We start from the raw sequence: 19,542 nt of genomic DNA, 5'->3' as shown, positions 1-19,542 counted from the left end.
AATTTATGATTTTGTTATAATTCTCCATATATTATCATAGTGATTTAATAGTTCTTAAATTTAAGTAGGATATATTGGTATTTAGGTTATAGAAGAGAAAAGCTGGAATTCAGATTGATTGATTTTCTCAGAACCACACACCTGTTAGGGGAAACTTAGTTTCTTTCCTCTTTCTACTATTGAATAATGCCTGGAAATGAAGGCAAATTGCTACTGGAATGTAAGTGTAAATAATGTACCAGTACACAATCATGTTTAGTGTTAAGCTCTGATTCCTTACTCTTTTCACTATGTAATATCACCTGAAAATGAAGGAAAATGAGGTTGGAAATAAGGTGGAAGCACCAATCATATGGAAATGAAGGTTTGTTGTATCTTCCAAGTTTATATCAGCTCATACCTTATATATTTACTACTTACAAGTAACTAAATTATTAGTGTATATTAAGGTATATATACTTTTTAATACTTAATATAGTTAATATAAATTTAAATATATATCTTGCTTTTAGGATTTGCATCTATATATGGACACAGAGTCTCAGAAATAGATGAGATGTTTGAAGCAAGAAAAATGATTGGCATTTGTCCACAGTTAGATATACATTTTGATGTTTTGACGGTAGAGGAAAACTTATCCATTTTGGCTTCAGTCAAAGGAATACCAGCCAATAATGTAATACAAGAGGTATGACATTCATATAGAAATATTTCTTTATTCCTTATGAATTACTAATTTTTGTAATAACTTATAAAAAATACATGAAAATCTAAATAAAAACCCGTTCTGAGCCAATAAACAAGTTTATTATGAAGAATTGGATGGAATTTGGAGTAAATATTTTATTTAGCACATATAAAATTGTCCTTGTTTCATCTGGAGGATTCTAGCTTCTCAATATAGGTTTTTCTTTTCTTCCAAACTTTCCTTGCCTTTCACATCTCCCTCCTTTCCTCCATACCTCCCATCCACCACCATATAGAGCTTTCCAACTGATCCCTTCACCACTACTTAGGAAGTCACAAAAGTAAAACAGACCTATCAATCAGGAATCTTTTTATCTATTATTTCAAAATTATATATGAGTACATGTCAAAACTAAAGTCTGTACTAAAAGAACATTTTTAAGTTGATATTAAAATCAGGACACTTAAAAATTAATATTGATAATTATGCAAATCGTATAATTTAAAAAATAACATTGTTCTTACTTTACAGGTGCAGAAGGTTTTACTGGATTTAGACATGCAGGCTATCAAAGATAATCAAGCTAAAAAGTTAAGTGGTGGTCAAAAAAGAAAACTGTCTTTAGGAATTGCTGTTCTTGGGAATCCAAAGGTAAATAAATATTAATGTATTATACACAAATATAATGTATATTTACATATAATAATACATTATGTAAAGTTTCAATATACATAAAATGCTGTACATTATTATGGATGTGATTTATAGTAATAAGGTTTGAAACATGAGTTATAAAGATGAAACATATTTATGATAGTAGTTACTTCTGGAAAGGGTAATGGAAGGATGGATTTTAGTTATATTTGCAATGTTTTATTTCTTTAAAAAGAGATCTGCAGAAAATATGGCCTAAAAAATGGCATTTGTTGCATTTTATTGGTGTGGTGGCTTTAACGGTATTGTTCTAATTCTTTTTAGTTTCCTATATGTTTGTAATAGTTCAGAACAAAATTTAAAAACAGACAAAACCAAAGGAATAGTTCAGTTTTTCACTGTTCTGCTTATTTTATTTTGTATGTATCTGTTCTGTGCTCTTCTCTGTCCTGTATAAACAGAACCATCTGTTACAGTGCTTTGCATTGGACTGGAAGGCTGCAGCCTGAGCCCTCTTGGTGCCTGCCATCCTGCTACATTTCTCCTTGCTGCTATAGATTGGGATGACTCTGGGTTCTGGCTTTATGTTTTTTTTTTGTTTTGCTTTGTTTTGCTTTTGAAGATTTTATTTATTTATTTTTGACAGAGAGAGAGACAGCGAAAGAGGGAATACAAGCAGGGAGGTGGGAGAGGGAGAAGCAGGCTCCCAACTGAGCCCGATTCGGGAGCTCCATCCCAGGACCCTGGGATCATGACCTGAGCCAAAGGCAGACACTTAATGACTAAGCCACGCAGGCGCCCCTGGCTTTATGTTAATTTATCTTTCTCTCAACCCCCACCAGTGTTTTATTTTTTAGTTTATGTATCTGATTGTTATTGCATTTATGTCTTACGTGTTACTGATATTAGTCTTTTAAAATTGAAACAAGGAAAATATTCACTTGCCAAACAGTTTAAAAAATTTATGTTAGCTCATATAAGAATAAAAAGCCCAGATTTAGTATACTTCTTGTTAGAAATAATAATTAGAAATGGGAAAGTTTCCTAGTGTCCATAAATTTTATGTATTTTAGTTTTTTTGAGGATTCTCTGCTGTTCCCTGTTCTTTTTCATGCAGATATTATTGCTAGATGAACCAACAGCTGGAATGGACCCCTGTTCTCGTCATATTGTTTGGAATCTTCTGAAATATGGAAAATCTAATCGGGTAACAGTGTTTAGTACTCATTTCATGGATGAAGCTGATATTCTTGCTGGTGAGATTTTAACTTTATTTTTGAAAGATAAGGTCATGGGCCCAAATAGGAGATGGACATAGACATACTAAATCCTGAGGAATAAAGAAACTGTGATTTTCACAGCTGCGTGTTTTAAACTTTTTAAAAATTACATGTTTTTGTGTTTGGGAGTCCTACAGACCATCTCAGATTCAGTAATTTGCTAGGAGAAGTGTACTAGGACTCGGCATATAGTTATACTTACAGGTTCTTACCATAAGACTGAAAGGATGTAAAGCAAAATCAGCAAAATGAAAAGACACAAACTTTCAAAAATCTGCTCCCAATAGAGTCACACAGAATATGCTTAATTTCTCTAGCAAGGAGTTGTTAACAACATATGTGAAATATTGTCTACCAGGAAAGCTCATTAGAGACTCTGTCCCCAAGGTTTTTACTGGGTGCTGGTCATAGAGGCACCTCCTGACTGCCATGTGTGAAAACTCCACCTCCCAGAAGAAAGCAAATATTCAGTACAATCTACATTGTAGATTCGTTTTTTCAGTAGTATCTTTGTTTTGTTTTTTTTTTTTAAGTATATTGAAAACCCGACAAACTGACTTTTTTTTTTTTTTTTTGGTTTCTTTTTGTTGTTTTTACATTTGATTATAAATAAAATTGTGAACATGCTTGTAATAGTGAGCCTTTTAGGAAGAGTCTGAGATATTCAGAACAGTATTAAGGAAGTAGACTCCAGGGTTGGACCAGTGTGGGTACAATGTCTGGGTTTATCACTTAATAGCTATGTGAAATGTGGCCAAATGATATGTTTTCTTATTGCCTCAGTGTTCTCATTTAAAAACCAGGAAGTGATAATCTGGTTTCTTTCTAATAAAGTTGTGAGTATTTAATGATATTTAATGACGATACTGATGTCTTATGTGGTAGTTCACAAAATACAAATGCCAGCTGACTTAAAAAATTGAAATGCAGATGCTGTTACTAACCTAAAAATTGAAATGCACATTTCTGTTTGCAGATAGGAAAGCTGTCATATCACAAGGAATGTTGAAATGTGTTGGTTCTTCAATTTTTCTCAAAAGTAAATGGGGGATTGGCTACCGCCTAAGGTATCATTCATTCTTGATTGACTTTATTCTTTATAATATTCTTGATCTACTGATACTGTATTTCAGATTTCCTATAATGTACTTTGGCCAATTTTTATGACACTAACTTTACTTCCAGCGTTTAGAATTTACTTTTGGTTGTTCATTAATTATTTAAAAAACAATGACTTTTGGTTTTCTCTAGCATGTACATAGACCGATACTGTGCCACTGAATCTCTTTCCTCCCTGGTTAAGCAACATATACCTGGAGCTACCTTATTACAACAGAATGACCAGCAGCTTGTGTATAGTTTGCCTTTTAAGGACATGGACAAATTTGCAGGTATTACTTTCAGTTTCCTGATTGTTGAAAGAGGCTCTTGCATTGGGAATAGGTTTTCTTGATTTGCTTTGTTGTATATTTTTGTGTAATATTTACATGTTCCCGGGTGGCTTTACTTTACTCTTACATTTCTACTTTACTTTTGAAAATCAGAAACTACAAGCTAATGCGTTCCCCACTCCCCATTTTTTACAAACCCTATGCAGGAAACTAATCTGTTAAGTAAAGGTATTTGCTTTGTTGTCAAGAAAGATTGCTCCATTTGCTCAGAAGCCTCCTGGGAATGTGTATACACACATACACACACACACACACACATACACACACATACACACACACAGTTGTTTGTATGTGTTCTCAAGTTCTTTTCTAGTTTCATGATTCCATAATGAAGGACATAATAATATGGTAAACCCTTGAATTATTTTAATTCTGGCATTATTTTTCTGCTTTGTAATGAGGAACTCAGACTCAGTCTCCTTATCTGTTCAGGGAATCTCTCAATAACCAAAAGGATATTATTGATGCAGATATGTTGCGTGGAATTCCCATAACACTTATCTCATTTAGATAGAGATTTCCTATTTAGTTTAATTATTTTTTTCCTAGGGAAAAAAAGAATCCTTCATTAATTAGAGTGAACTACACAAGCCAACTTTAATGTACCCTGCCTATCATTCTGTCTGCAAAAATACTTCCTAGGTTTAATTTATAATGTGATAAATATCTATTAGATATATCTCTATAAGCAAACATTCCATGGGGTCCTTAGCAATTTTTCGGAATGTTAATGGGGTTCTGAGACCAAAATGTTTGAGAACTAGTGTGGTAGCAGAGTAAATTTAGTCCTATCCCATTTTAAAAGAGTATTTTAGAGAAATTCATGATGATATGCTTCACAACACAACATTCTTTCATTTTTTTTCTTTAAGGTTTATTTTCTGCTCTAGACACTCATTCAAATTTGGGTGTAATTTCTTATGGTGTTTCAATGACGACTTTGGAAGATGTGTTCTTAAAGCTGGAAGTTGAAGCAGAAATTGACCAAGCAGGTAAAAACAAAACTAACAAAAAATTTTAGGCAATTAACCAGAGAGATGGTAAGCGAGATGAATAATTATATAAATATGTAAAATATGTTTTTAGAGGAAGAAACAGTATATGGAAACAGGTAAATAAGTAGTTGAGATATTTACTGATAGCAGTAGGAGTTATGAAGGAAATAATGGGGTGCTCTTGGGAGGCAGGTAACTTAGATTGCATCTTTAGGGAGGACTGTGTTGAGATGATAAACGAAGACTTGGATGGCAAGAAAAATCTAAATATGGGAGGAGTTTATTTCAAAGCTTTTCAGATAAAGGGAAGTGCTACTGCAAACTTTATTTTAAAAAAGATTTTATTTATTTATTTAACAGAGAGAGAGTGTGTGCACAAGGGGGAGCAGCAGGCAGAGGGAAAGGGAAAAGCAGGCTCCCCACTGAGTAGGAAGCCCAATGTGAGCCCTGATTCCAGGACCCTGGGATCATAATCTGAGCCAAAGGCAGATGCTTAACCAACTGAACCACCCGGGTGCTCCTGCAAACTGTCAATTAAGGAATGAGTTGGATGTGTTTGATGACAGAGAACAGACCACTGTTCTCTGTGGACTGAGTTTAAAGAGCCAAAGAGAGATTAGAGGGGAGGGCCAGGGGCCAGATCATGTCTAGTCTTTGAATATCTGGAAAAGAATTTGGTTTGTTTTCTTAGTTCAGTGTGAAGCTATTGAGAGATCTAAAGCAAAGGAGTAACATGATCTGATTTGCATGTTTAAAAAATTCATTCTGGGGGCGCCTGGGTAGCTTAGTTTGTTAAACATCTGCCTCTTATTGCAGCTCAGGTCTTGACCTCAGGGTCATGAGATTGAGCCCCTCGTCTGGCTCTGCACTGGATGTAGAGGCTGCTTAAGATTCTCTTTCTCCCTCTTCCTTTGCCTCTCTCCCCTCCTTAAAAAAGTAAATAAATTAATTAATAATAAATTAAAAATGCATTCTGATTGTTGAGTTCCGGAGGACGGGAATGAAAATGGCAGCCTCCTAGTCTCCTGCCCCGAGGAGCCGAGAGCCCGGGGCCCCACTCCTCAGTGCGCCCCCAGAGGACAGCACCCAATCACTCCCATATCCCCAGCCTCTAGCTGCGCTCCGAGCTCACCCAGCCCACGACCAGTTCAAGGTAACCCCGAGCTGAGAGTTCAGTCCTCGGCTCTGTCTCTGTAGCCGGCTTCTCTGTTCTAATACCTGTGAGCTCTGCGACACTCTGACACCCCCCCCCATCCTTCTGTGACCCTGCGGGACCTGGGGCCACGCTGACCCCACGTGGGCTTCACCCTGGTTTAGCCTCTGGAGCAATGTCCCTCAGTGGAACAGACTTTTAAAAGTCCTGATTTTGTGCTCCGTTCCTCCGCCGCTTGCCGGGAGCCGGCCCCTCCCCCCGCGGTCTATCTTCGCATCGTTTTAGATTCAGTTCTCCGCCAGTCCTACCTTTCAGAAAGTGGTTGATTTTCTGTTTCTAGAGTTGCTGTTCTTCTTCTCTTCGCTCTCCCGTTGGATTTGTAGGTGTTTGCAATGTTTAGATAAGCTATCAAGCTGATCTCCTGCTACCTGATGTAGTCTCAGCCTGCTACTTCTCTGCCATCTTGACTCCGCATTTTTCCATTCTGATTGTTAAATGATGAGAAGGTTGTAAAGGAAGTACAAGCAGGAGGACCGTTAGGAAACCATTACACTTAATCGTGGCTTGAGCTAGGGTGTTGTGAAAATAGGGAAACAGTACCCTGGTACTGGTGATGACTTGCTGGTGGATTGTCAGTTGTTGGGGAAAGGGAGGACTCAAGAATAATTCCTAAGGGGGCGCCTGGGTGGCTCAGTCATTAAGCGTCTGCCTTTGGCTCAGTTCATGATCCTAGAGTCCTGGGACTGAGCCTTCATTGGGCTCCCTGCTCAGTAGAAAGCCTGCTTCTCCCTCTCCCACTCCCCCTGCTAGTGTTCCCTCTCTCGCTATCTCTTTCTTTCTCTCTCTGTCAAAAATAAATAAAGTCTTTAAAAAAAAAATTCCCAAGCTTTTTGCTTGAGAACTGGGAATGGCATTTCCTGAGAGTGGGGGAGGAGCAAGTTTGTAGAAAGGAGGAATCCCGGCACAATTTTGGGTATATTGTTTGAGATGCTTATTGGACCTCTAAGTGGAGGTATACAGTGTGGGCAGTTGCATTAACACATTTGGAGCTGAGTGAAGATATTAGGGTTGACGATTTAAGTTCTGTAATTACTCACAGATAGATGGTACCATGGGTTTGGATGAAATCACTCAAGGAAACAGTACAGATAGAGTGGACAGGCAAGCCCTGAGGTTGAGTAGTGAGGGACCAAAAAGAAGAACCCATCATTGCATTTTCTGTCTTTGCAAAAGGAGATGTAAAAGCCCAGACAAAACAACCTTTTAGGAAAGAGGAGTTTGCTTATTGCTTATTTGCTGATTGCCGTGAAGAATAAGATAAGAACAAAAAAGATGGTTTTGGTAACAGGGAAGACAGTAAGGGCTTTAGTAGTGTGGAAGTCAATGGTGACCTTGACAGTAGCCATTTCAGTGATGTGGTGAAGGTTAGTTAGTTCTGTGAGGTTTAAGGCGAGAACGTGAATTGAGGATACTTTTCTTACGATTCAAAGTTAGCAAGACGGTGGTAGTGGTAGTAGGTCAGGAGGGTGAAGGAAACAGGAGGTTTCTCTCGAACATGGAGGAAGGACAAAAGTCAGGCTTATAATAAGATTGGGATATCAGACTGTAGTCAGAGAAATTTTTTTTTTTTTAAGATTTTATTTATTTACTTGACAGAGCTCACAGGTAGGCAGAGAAGCAGGCAGAGAGAGAGGAGGAAGCAGGCTCCCCGCTGAGCAGACAGGCCGATGTGGGGCTCGATCCCAGGACCCTGGGATCATGACCCGAGCTGAAGGCAGAGGCTTCAACCCACTGAGCCACCCAGGCGCCCCGAGAAATTTCACCTAAAAGTTTTAGACCTTACATAATTGGAGAGAGAACAAGATGTCAGATTTGGACATGTTTTCAGTTTGATGAAATTGAGTAGATAAAGGTATGGAAATGGGAGAAATAGAAGAAGTTAGGGGTCAGGATGTAGGATGCATTATCAGTGAGTATGTTTGTAGTACTTCAGGTGATGAAAGAGAATTAGATGGAGAAGATGCTTATATCTGTGATGCTAAATACTTTGAGGTATTTAATGAGTAGTCTGTAGAGTTGGATGGTGGGATAAAGATGAGAAGGCTATGTGCAGCGTAGGTATTACTGGCTTTATTTTGTATATTTTTAAGTCCACCATACAGAATAAATATACCTTTAACATCGGCTTGCTTTCAGTTGGCTGATTTTAAATGTTTTATTTTTCAAAGGTTAAAAATACCAAATTCTGTAGAAGGTAGATTGGTGCTCACTGAATACCATGATTGTGATATACAATATTTTAGCACCAATATTTAGTTTGATTTAGTCCATTGTATCAGGGGAAGAGAGGGTTTAGCTTGGTTCATCTTACGAAGTAAGTCATTCATTTAACTGTTGAGTTGCTAACGTCCCAGGATAACCAGGCTGTGGTTTATTATTTTATGCATTATTCCATTCTACTCTTAAAGTTTTTAGTGTTTACTCATTTTTTAAATTTAACATAAGTCAGAGAAGCCCTTCTTTGTGGTTCTCCTCATACTGAAACCAATTTTCATCTCTTCATTATTTTTCACTTATTAAAAATTGAATCACCTATAAAAATAACCTATCCTTTTTCCTATTCTCATTGATTAATTTTATCTGTGTTTGGTCTCATGGAATAAATCATATAGTATGGGGGCGCCTGGGTGGCTCAGTCAGTTACACATCTGCCTTCAGGTCAGGTTATGATCACAGGGTCCTGGGATGGAACCCCGCTTGGGCTCCAAGCTCAGCAGGATCCTGCTTCTCCCTCTCCCCCTCCTCCCCACTCTTGCACTCTCTCAACCTCTCTCTGTCAAATAAATAAATAAAATCTTTTAAAAAATCATATAGTATGTCTTTTATGTCTCGTTTCCTTTACCTAATATATGTTTGTAAGGTTTAAACTTACTGTGGTTGTATAGTAGTTTATTCAGTTTCATTGTTTTAGATTAATCTATTACAGGATTATTTCACTACTTATGTGCTCACCTGTTGGTAGGCATTTGGATTCTTCCTAGTTAATGGCTATTCTTGACAGGTCACTAAGAATTTTCTTGTATATGTGTTTTGGTGGACCTATGTATGTATCTTCCTTGCATTTATACTTAGTGGAGAATTTTCTGGGTCATAAGGTATGCATGTGTTCAGTTTTTTTTTTTTTTTCATTTTATTTATTTTTTCAGTGTAACATTATTCATTCTTTTTGCACAACACCCAGTGCTCCATGCAAAACGTGCCCTCCCCATTACCCACCACCTGTTCCCCCAACCTCCCACCCCTGACCCTTCAAAACCCTCAGGTTGCCCCAACCTCCCACCCCTGACCCTTCAAAACCCTCAGGTTGTTTTTCAGAGTCCATAGTCTCTTATGGTTCGCCTCCCCTCCCCAATGTCCATAGCCCGCTCCCCCTCTCCCAATCCCATGCATGTGTTCAGTTTTAATAATATTACCAAAGTATACGAGTTCTGTTTGTCCTACCTCACTACCAGATGTGTGCTTCTTTAAAATTTACATGCCTCAGAAAGATTTTCATTCTTTTAAGGAATATCCCATAATTTTCTGCCTTTATTTCGTTTTGGCAAATAGATTATAGTGTATTTACTCAGCAGCCACCAGAGGAAGAAATGGATTCAAAATCTTTTGATGAAATGGAGCAGAGCTTACTTATTCTTTCTGAAACCAAGGCTTCTCTTGTGAGCACCATGAGCCTTTGGAAACAACAGGTGTATACAATAGCAAAGTTTCATTTGCTTACCTTGAAAAGGGAAAGTAAATCAGTAAGATCAGTGTAAGTATGATCACTTTCCTGCCTGATGAGTTGTTTTTTTAAGGCTACACATTCAATTTGTCATCTCAATTTTTTTTAAATGTGGATGTATGTAAATCTTTGTAGTTTTGTTAAGATTAAGACTATAACTTCACAGTGTCAGAGAAAACAATTACGCATTTAGCGATTTCTTTGAATACCACTAGAGCTTTCACTCTTTTTTTTAAACTAGCATTTTTTGTCTCATCTAAGTGAGGGACTGTCATAATATTCTTTAACTGTGTAATTTTTGAATTATTGTCACTAAATTTTATTTTGCAATTATATTTTATGCAGTTGTTTTGTATATATTACTATTATGTATAACCGCTTTCATAAACAGCAGGAAGAGTAAGTTTTATCTCTGTGTATTGGTTAAAGAAATGGAAATATAAAGAAGGCTTTATAGCTTGTAGAACTGGGATCAAAATGATATCTTTTCAACTTTGCTTTACCTCTTTCAGGTTCCCATGAGTGCTAGACTTTCATTTATTGGGACATAACATTAATTATTTTCATATAGCACACTTTGATCTTGTTTGATCCAAAACAGCAGTAGAAAAAAATTTAATAAGTGAGAATATTGTTATGTGCATGAGATATCTGAATTCATTTGCTTTTTTGCCCTAGGTTAGTCAGTATCAAAGAAATGTCAGTCAACTGTCTTATATATTCAAGTCTCGGCATTACTGAAAGAAAAATATTTACTTAAATCAGCATGTTTCAGTTTATTGAACATTACTCTCCTAAAATATTCCCTGAAAAACAATAAAAGTCTTAGTTCAGACTGTGATAACAAAATAACATAGACTCGGTTGCTTGAACAACGGAATTTATTTTATCATGGTTTTAGAGAGTGGAAATCAGATTAGGGTACAAAATTGGTCCTGAGGGCACTCTTTCTGGCTTGCAAAGATGGGGCATTATCTTGCTGTGTGCTCATATGACTTTCTTGGTTGATGCATAGGAGACAGAGAGCAAGCTCTCTGATGTCTCTTAGAAGGGCACTATTCCTATCTTAAGGGCCCAATGCCCAACCTCATCTAATCCTGATTACCGCCCAAAGGCCTTATTCCTAATACTATCACATTGGGGATTAGAGCTTCAGAGTATGAATTTGGGGGGAGGATGACACAAATATTCAATTCGTAACAAAAAAGTATTCCAAATATGCATTTGACTATCTGTGCATTTCGGAAATACTATATCTTAGATTTCCTGTCTTAAAGACTTGTTTATTAGCATATGAAAACACATGAGAGGTTCTATGGTAAAGAAATTGCTTCAATTTTGTTAAATCCAGAGTTTCCAAATACTGTTTAATCATGAAATTTTTAACGTAAAACACCTATTAACTGATAGGATTTAATGCAGTATGCTTTTGGAAATGCTGATTCAGGTATATTTACAGCAATTTATAAGATTTTTAAAAATCAGAGGGTTTCTGAAAATTATGAAATGCTAAACTGATAATCTAAGCTCTCTCTACCCACTTGCTATGATATCTATTATATAAAATGTAGCAAATATTTTGTAGGACAAGACAGGATATCTGCCTTCCAGATAGAAGGGCATTTTGAATAGGTAATAGAATTATGTACTTGACAAATAGCAAATAATGATCCTTATAACTGACCGTAGTATGTCTTGCTTTGCCTCTCTCTAGAGGAACAATGGAAATTAATATGGTGTGGATGACATTTCAAAGATATCAGTCATTCAAAGTTTCACTATATTTAAAAACAAAAGAAAGGCTCCCTGTATGTTTGTTTCCTTCTCTATATCTTATATATTTTTGTATTACATTTTTTCCAAAGCATAGGAGAGTAGATAGTTAAGACTTAGGGCAGGAAATAAAAGTTCCCTCAGGACAGTGGATGTGTAAATGTGGCATAATGTCTGGTTCTTAAAAAGCTATAAGCACAAGTTTATATACCCATAAAAGTTTCAGGATGACTTGATCTTAGTTTCATAAGTTTTAATTTTGTCATCGAGTACTGGCTTTCTGTCCAGTTGTGTCGTGAGATCGTTTTGGAGAATAGAAATTCTATTCCCGAACACTATTTTTTTCAGGTTTTTTTTTTTTTTCTCACTCTCTCTTGGTCTCTCTCTCTCTTTTTTTAAACATGTGTACTTTTAACTGTTATTTGAAGGAGGATTTTTAAAAATAGATTTACATATTAATGTGCCCTGTGCTGTTTTTTTTTTCCTTTCAGATTGCTTCTGCTTTTAATTTTTTTTGCAGTTCAGATTTTTATGTTTTTGGTGCACCATTCTTTTAAAAATGCTGTGGTTCCCATCAAACTTGTTCCAGACTTATATTTCCTAAAACCTGGAGATAAACCTCATAAATACAAAACAAGTCTGCTTCTTCAAAATTCTACTGGTGAGAGTGTGTGAAGGTCTGTGAATGTGTGTTGGTTGGGGCATGGGGTCTGGGATATAGGTTAGAGGTTGGGATTTTAGAACTAGATCTAAGGTAAAGGCATGGTCTGTGTGTACAAATTTAAGTTTTAAAAAATTACTTACTGATGCTGAGTAATATATTACAGAAATGAATTTTGGCTAAGTGTAGATTACAGTTTTTAAAACTAACATTATACTGCTTATGATATTAAGATTCCCTTTTTTAATGGTAGCAACATATTCTGAATCGTGTGTTTCATATTAAAGTTTAATCCAAGCAAAATAAACTTTGGAAGTTGAAACACCTTTAGAAAGAGTTACAGTATATAATATTTATGCAGTTATATATCTCAATAGAAATGTTTAAATAATTGTTCAAGGACTGTAAAAAATAAGAATTAAGAAAAACTTGTTAAATATAAATATCAAATATGTTAAATTGGTAATGAATATTTTTGATTTTCCTGTTGCTTATTTTAATTACATAGTTGTCAAATATGAAAAAAAAAATGAAGAACCATGGTCTTGAGCAAGGTTCAGAACAAGTAAAAAGTAAAAAAAAAAAACAAAAAAAAAAAACTGATATCGGTTTCTGCTCAAAATAATAAAACCTAGTACAGAATTTTGAACAGTTGTTCCTACAAAATCTCTCATCTGCATAGTTATAGTCCTAAGGTTCTCGAAGAGTAAATCAAAGTTAGCTAACGATGGCAGATTTACAGAAGAGCAGAGGCAACTTTATTTGCTTGTCTTGCTGAAATAGGTTAGAAAATTGCATTTAATATAATCATTTATATAACACAAAATCTTCGGAGTTTAGTATTTTCCAACACTTACGCCTATTCTAGTATCTTTTCTTTTTTATTCTTTATTAACTGAAGAGTTTTGACCAGTGTTAGATAATAATCATAGTTAGGGATGATTATAAATTACTCTTAAAATTATCACTTAGTTTATTATATAATTGTTATTCTTTTGGAGAAGGAATGTATTTCATGACGGAAAACTGTTCTTGAATAGAAAATTGATACTTTATAATGTATTTCTTTCATTAGAATTTTTGTTTTGATTTTAATACACATTTCATGTTGGTAAAATATAGTGCTACATAAAGCCTTATACTTTTATAGGGGCATTTTTTGTGTATTTGGGAAATTGTATATGTATCTGAAATCATTATGGTTTGAGTTCACTCTCACTGATTTCCAGAAATACTAGTATTTTCAAAGTTTTGTCCCTTTTGTTATTTTTTAGTATTTCTAGAATTGCTTACTTATGTACCCTATATCTTCCTAGGCCTTTTTGGTCCTAAATAAAGCCATGTTTCCTTTGGAAATTACTGGCCTCTGTATGTCTGTATTGGATTGTATCTGATCCTCCTTGGAAAGCTTTTTGTATCAAGGGTGATAAAGTTCCTTCAGTTACAATGTAGCTCTCTTCTCAAGAGTACAGAGCCACTGTGGCAAACTAGAAAAAAGAGGTCATTTGAGATACTAGATAAGGAGTAAATGTAAGATCTAAAAAAGCTCCAGTGAGAGCTCTAAAAGTACCATTCCCTCTGACACTTAGGTTTGCTACGGAGTCTGATCGACCTGCCGTACTATTTTTAATTACTGATAGTGGTTTCCTTTGTTTGGTTTTGATTTCTCTCAAAGTCACATTTGTTCTTTCTGGCTTTTTTGAAGATGGAAGGGGAGCAGTTTCCATTCATCAGACTTATTGGTATAGACTTAGACCCAAGACAAGATCCATCGTCTTTCCGTTGGCTCCAAGCAATTTAAGGAATGTAGATGGAGACCTGATTATGTGGTTTAATATTTTAAGGCAGTTGAGGCAATTGACATTGATAAAATTTGTCTGTTCCAAGCACACAGAAACCCTCTAAGGAGTGATGTTACCTGACTTCACATCCTCCCTTTTCTACCTTTCTGAGCCTAGCAGGTTCTCTTATTCCATAAAATTGTCAGATTTTTATTCTCACAATTTAGCCAAATTTCGTGTGAGTATTATAGGTAAACTTTCACTGCAACAATAGTAGCAGCAGCAGGAGCTAACATTTGTAAGTTACTGTGCCGGGTTCTGATTTTAGAGCCAGCTTCTGTTTTTAAAGCCCGTATGTATTGACTTGGATTTGAATCCAGGCTGACTGGCTTCCCTGCCAGTGTTCTTAATGATGTCTTGTCTAACAAAGATAATCTTTTTTTAAAAAAGTTCTTCCCAATGTTATTAAAAGTCTAGGTCTGTTTCTTATTTAAACTGATTCTTTATTGTTTGCTTATTTTCTCATACCAGACTCCGACATCAGTGATCTTACCAGCTTTTTCACAAGCCAGAACATAATGGTGACAATGTTTAATGACAGTGACTATGTGTCTGCTGCTCCCCATAGTGCAGCTTTAAATGTGATGTATTCTGAAAAGGTAAGAGTAATATATGTGAGTGAATACCTATTGGAAAATTATAGAACATTAAGATATTTTCTCTAAAGTTAATCGTTTGCTGAATTGACCTCATTAGTTGGAAATTAGAATTTGCTTTTGGACATTTCTAGCGTTTATAATGTATTTTATGACTTGGTGGATGACCAGTATAAAAAACTATAAGGAATTTAATTTAATCTTTGTGTTCTATTTTTGCTTAAAATACCAAAATATTGCGGCGCCTGGGTGGCTCAGTGGGTTAAAACCTCTGCCTTTGGCTCAGGTCATGATCGCAGGGTTCTGGGATGGAGCCCCACATCGGGCTCTCTGCTCGGCGGGGAGCCTACTTCCTCCTCTCTCTGCCTGTCTCTCTGCCTACTTGTGATCTCTGTCTGTCAAATAAATAAATAAAATCTTTAAAAAAAAAAACCAAAATATTTATAGACTCCACACCAGGTTATGTTTATCCATCTGTCTTTATCTATTGAATATTCTATAATTTGTTCAATCAACTTTTAGTGAAGATTCCCTTAGTCTGGGAGAAAAGTTTAGTACGTAGTAGCAATGTATTTATATATGGTATGTAATAACACACTTTTTTTTTTAATCGTAGGACTATGTTTTTACAGCTGTTTTCAACAGTACTATGGTTTGTTCTTTACCTGTATTGATGAATATTATCAGTAATTATTATCTTTATCATTTAAATGTGACTGAAAGCATCCAGGTCTGGAATACCCCATTCTTTCAAGTAAGCAAACTTTAAAAAGTGTGTGTAAAAAAAAAAAAAAGTGTGTGTGTACACATGTGTGTAATAAAAGCTAAGACCTAATACAAAGGAAATCTGTAGGTGTTCTTAGTCTTACTAAATCTTGAGTTGAGGATGCTTTACATCTGGGTTTAGGAGTGCCCAGTATTAGTTTGCTTCAGGATCAAGGAAGTTCTCTCTTGGTACTGATATTTTTATAAAACATAAGTATTTTTTGTATTAATCATACAAGAAAAATAAAGATAATTTAAAAATATTATTTATCTAAGATCTCTTACTGGGGTATTGAAAGAAACTTGAGAAGTTGCTCATATAGTCATTTTTCTTCTAGATAGGACTGTTGAATTATAAATGTGAAAATAAGTCTTCAGAAAAATAGTCAACATTTTTCTCATGAAAAATAAATGGACAAATATTTTTCTTTAATAGCATTTTTTACTTTCTATTGCTATACTTTTTAAACATTTTTTTGAGATATACTTCATATGCTAGTAACTCGTTTCAATCCAGTGGTTTTTATTATGTTTGTTCATAGAGTTCTGCATCCATCACTACATCAGCTCTAGATTTCATTATCTGTCCCACCTTCCAGAAGACCCTTGCACCTGTTGAGGGCAGTGGTAATACAATGCACTTGGTTCTGGGTAGTTTGTATTTGGGGCACCAGCTGTTTACTTTAATTTTCTGGAAAAGTTTCCTTCTGTACTTGAGTCTTTGGGGCATCTGGGACCATTGAGGTCTGTGGGAGTTATAGCCTACCCCCGCCGGGGAGAAGAAACTCCTGTTTCTATAGGAGACTGAGCTTGTTCCAAAGTACAGCTTTTTCAAAAGGGAATAGGGCCCTGAGATCCAAATGGCTCACAGTCCCAGCAACTGACGAATGCATCCATCTGACATGGTCCTGTTCATTGCATAGGACTACTGGTGGACATGTTACCTGCTTTTTCATGTACATTATTATTTTTAATTAAATGGTCAAGCTTAATTTAAATGTTCTATTATTTTATGTTGTAGATAAAGGAAATATGATGATCTGCTCAGGATTGTATAGCTACTTATTAAGTGGCAGAGCTGGTCCTGTAAGTCACTGCCTGCTAACTCTGCCACCTGTTTTTTCATACAGACTGTATGCCTAGAATAGATATCCTAATGTGTTTCTGCAGAGGTTTTGATAGTCTTTTATTGAGAAAGTACTAAGATAATATAAAGTGATTCTCAGTTTCATTTCTTACTCTCTGATTGTCTTTCAGGAAATTACAGACATCGTTTTTAAAATCGAGCTGTATTTTCAAGCAGCTCTTCTGGGAATCATTGTTACTGCAATGCCACCTTACTTTGCCATGGAAAATGCAGAGAATCATAAGGTAATGATTGAGTTAAAATGACAGGTAAAGTTTATACAAAACAATTACCTGCTTTGCATGAGTACAAGACTTATATTTTAGGAGTAAGTAAATGGAGAATAAACATTTTTAATATGGTAATAATAATATCATTTGTTACTTGAGTCCCTGTCACATGCTTCAAAAGTTACATTCTTTAATCTTTACAACACTGTGATGTAAGTTTTATGTTACTGACTTTATTTACAGGTCAGGAAGTGGGGATGGGAGTGGTCATATCATGTGCCCGTGTTGTCTCATCTTGTTTAAGTAGTGGATCCTTATGTTCTTAATAGGTACACTAACCTTTCTCTCTCCCTTAACCCTTAATGGAATGTGTTGAATGTGTAAGATACTTAATTTTTGCGAAATGAAAAAGTAGATAGATAATAATTGTGACCACCAGAGCCCAGGACAAATTACTATGTGTACAGAGTTGTTCGGTATCCTTCACTTTCTTTTCTGCTCCTTTCTCTTCTGTCCTCAGGCACATGATGCTCTTGCAAGGTCTCTTGACTGTACAAAGCCTTCCACTCTCCTGCCCTGCCCCTCTCTTACTCCTGTAATCAAAATTCTCATCCTCCGTATGTCTTCTTAGTTCAGTGTAAGCAGATAGTCTAAATTAATTTACCCATGTGATAAATAATGAAGTCTCAGAGCTGACAATTATATATTTTAATAATTTTCTCTAATGGAAAGAGATAGATGAGTCTCAGGAGGTAATTTTAAAATATATTCACTTTTTCTGTTATATATATTCATTGTTCTAATTTAGAAAATGTAGGAAAGGGGCACCTGGGTGGCTTAGTCAGTTAAGCATCTGCCTTCAGCTCAGGTTATGATCTCAGTGTCCTGGAATCAAGCCCCGGGTAGCACTCCCTGCTGCTTCTCCCTCTGCCTCTGCACCTCCCCACCCCCGCTTGTGCGTTTGCTCTCTCAAATAAATAAATAAAATTTTCAAAAAAAAATGTAGGAAAGAATAAGAAAATTAAGAAATACCCATAACACTCACAACTCACAGTAAAACTTACTAGACAATTGCATTTTTCTCTTTTGTTTCAACTTAAATGTTTTAATTCAAATTTTTATTTAGAGATAATTGTAGATTCATATTAGGTGTTAAGAAACAATACAGTGAAATCCTCTGTATCTTACTCACTTCACCTCAATAATAGCTTATAAAATTGTGGTATAGTAAAATCCCAGGATATTGACCTTGATACAGTCAGGATAAAGTAAAGTGGCTTCACCACAGAGATTCCTCCTATTGCCCTTTTCAAGCCCACACACCCACCCACTCCCTGACCTCTGGCAACCACTAATCTATTCTCTATTTCTGTAATTTTGATATTTCAAGAGTGTATATATGGAATCATAACGTATTTTTGGGAGGGGTTAGATTTTTTTCACTTAGGATAATTCCCTGGAGATTCATTCAATTTGTTTATATGTATCAGTAGTCTTTTGTTTTTTTATTGCTGCGTAGTATTCCATGGTGTGGATCTGGATTGTTTCCAGTTTTTTACTATTATGAATAATAATAATATTAATAAAATAAATAAAATAGTATTAATAGTATTAATAAAAGCTGCTGTGAACATTTGTGTAGAGGGTTTTGTGTGAATGTAAGTTTTCACTTCTCTGTGATAAATGCCCAAGAGTACAATTGCTGTGTCATATGGTGATTCGTGTTTAGTTTTGTAAGAAGTTGTCAAACAGTTTTCCAGGGTGGATATTCTGTTTTACGTTCCCACAAGCATTGTATGAATGACAAAAGCATGAATGAGCCAGAATAACTCTATTTGACTTGGCTTATGTTTTCATACTTATATTGTTTATTTTTTGTTCTTATAATTCATTGAACATAAAAGTTGTACATTTTTTTATCACTTCTCCTCTTCTTAACTAATCTTTATTTGCATGCATCTGTTATCTCTATGGCTAGCTCCTTCATATAATATATTTAATTATTAGGAGTATGTTTTTAAAGATGCCAAAAATCAACTGAGTAAAATTGCTAGGTATTTGGATTTATAAAATATTTTTTTGAAATTTCAAATTATGAGAAGATGAGAGAGGAAAACTCAGATCATTTAAGTTTACTATTTGTATACATGAAAATGCTAATTACTTATAGTAATAACAACTTAACATTTTTGTACTACAAAGGAGGATATAGAGGGCTAAAATGAATTATCAGTACAGTTTCACTCTTTAGCTGAAAACCTTATGTAAATCCCGAAGACACTTGGCAGTTTATTAGTTTTTCATGAAAGCTTAATTTTTAAAAATGAGAATGTCTTTTCTGTTTAAACATATCTTTCATCTACTTCCACAGAGTTGTAAAAGTGACATTGTTTTGGCTACTTATTGTTTGCACAGCTATAATCCCCATGACATCTTTTGCTTCATTTTAGTTTTGTGTTTCTTAACTCTACTGTATTCTGATTCTGAAAAATTTTGTCAAAATTGTTACATCTCAGTACTGAGCCAAATTAAAGACAATACAGAATTT

The 19,542-nt window shown here is 35.3% G+C and overlaps 1 protein-coding gene across 4 annotated transcripts in view; it reads left to right on the top strand.

Annotated features, from left to right (window-relative positions):
* Positions 1-19,542, top strand: part of ABCA5 (ATP binding cassette subfamily A member 5) — a 76,038-nt gene that overhangs the window by 38,410 nt on the left and 18,086 nt on the right. For all 4 annotated transcript variants that reach the window (XM_045985584.1, XM_045985585.1, XM_045985583.1 and 1 more), the window contains 11 exons: positions 513-688; positions 1,220-1,339; positions 2,460-2,598; positions 3,599-3,689; positions 3,874-4,013; positions 4,946-5,065; positions 9,831-10,032; positions 12,267-12,436; positions 14,749-14,876; positions 15,490-15,627; positions 16,896-17,009. In XM_045985584.1, the coding sequence (XP_045841540.1) occupies positions 513-688; positions 1,220-1,339; positions 2,460-2,598; positions 3,599-3,689; positions 3,874-4,013; positions 4,946-5,065; positions 9,831-10,032; positions 12,267-12,436; positions 14,749-14,876; positions 15,490-15,627; positions 16,896-17,009 (1,538 nt within the window). The remainder of the gene's footprint in view (positions 1-512; positions 689-1,219; positions 1,340-2,459; positions 2,599-3,598; positions 3,690-3,873; positions 4,014-4,945; positions 5,066-9,830; positions 10,033-12,266; positions 12,437-14,748; positions 14,877-15,489; positions 15,628-16,895; positions 17,010-19,542) is intronic.

Source organism: Meles meles, chromosome 18 (genome assembly GCF_922984935.1).
Source record: "Meles meles chromosome 18, mMelMel3.1 paternal haplotype, whole genome shotgun sequence".
Taxonomy (NCBI): Eukaryota; Metazoa; Chordata; class Mammalia; order Carnivora; family Mustelidae; genus Meles; species Meles meles.
The sequence above is the reverse complement of the archived record's forward strand: the minus strand, read 5'-3'. Positions and strand labels throughout refer to the sequence as shown.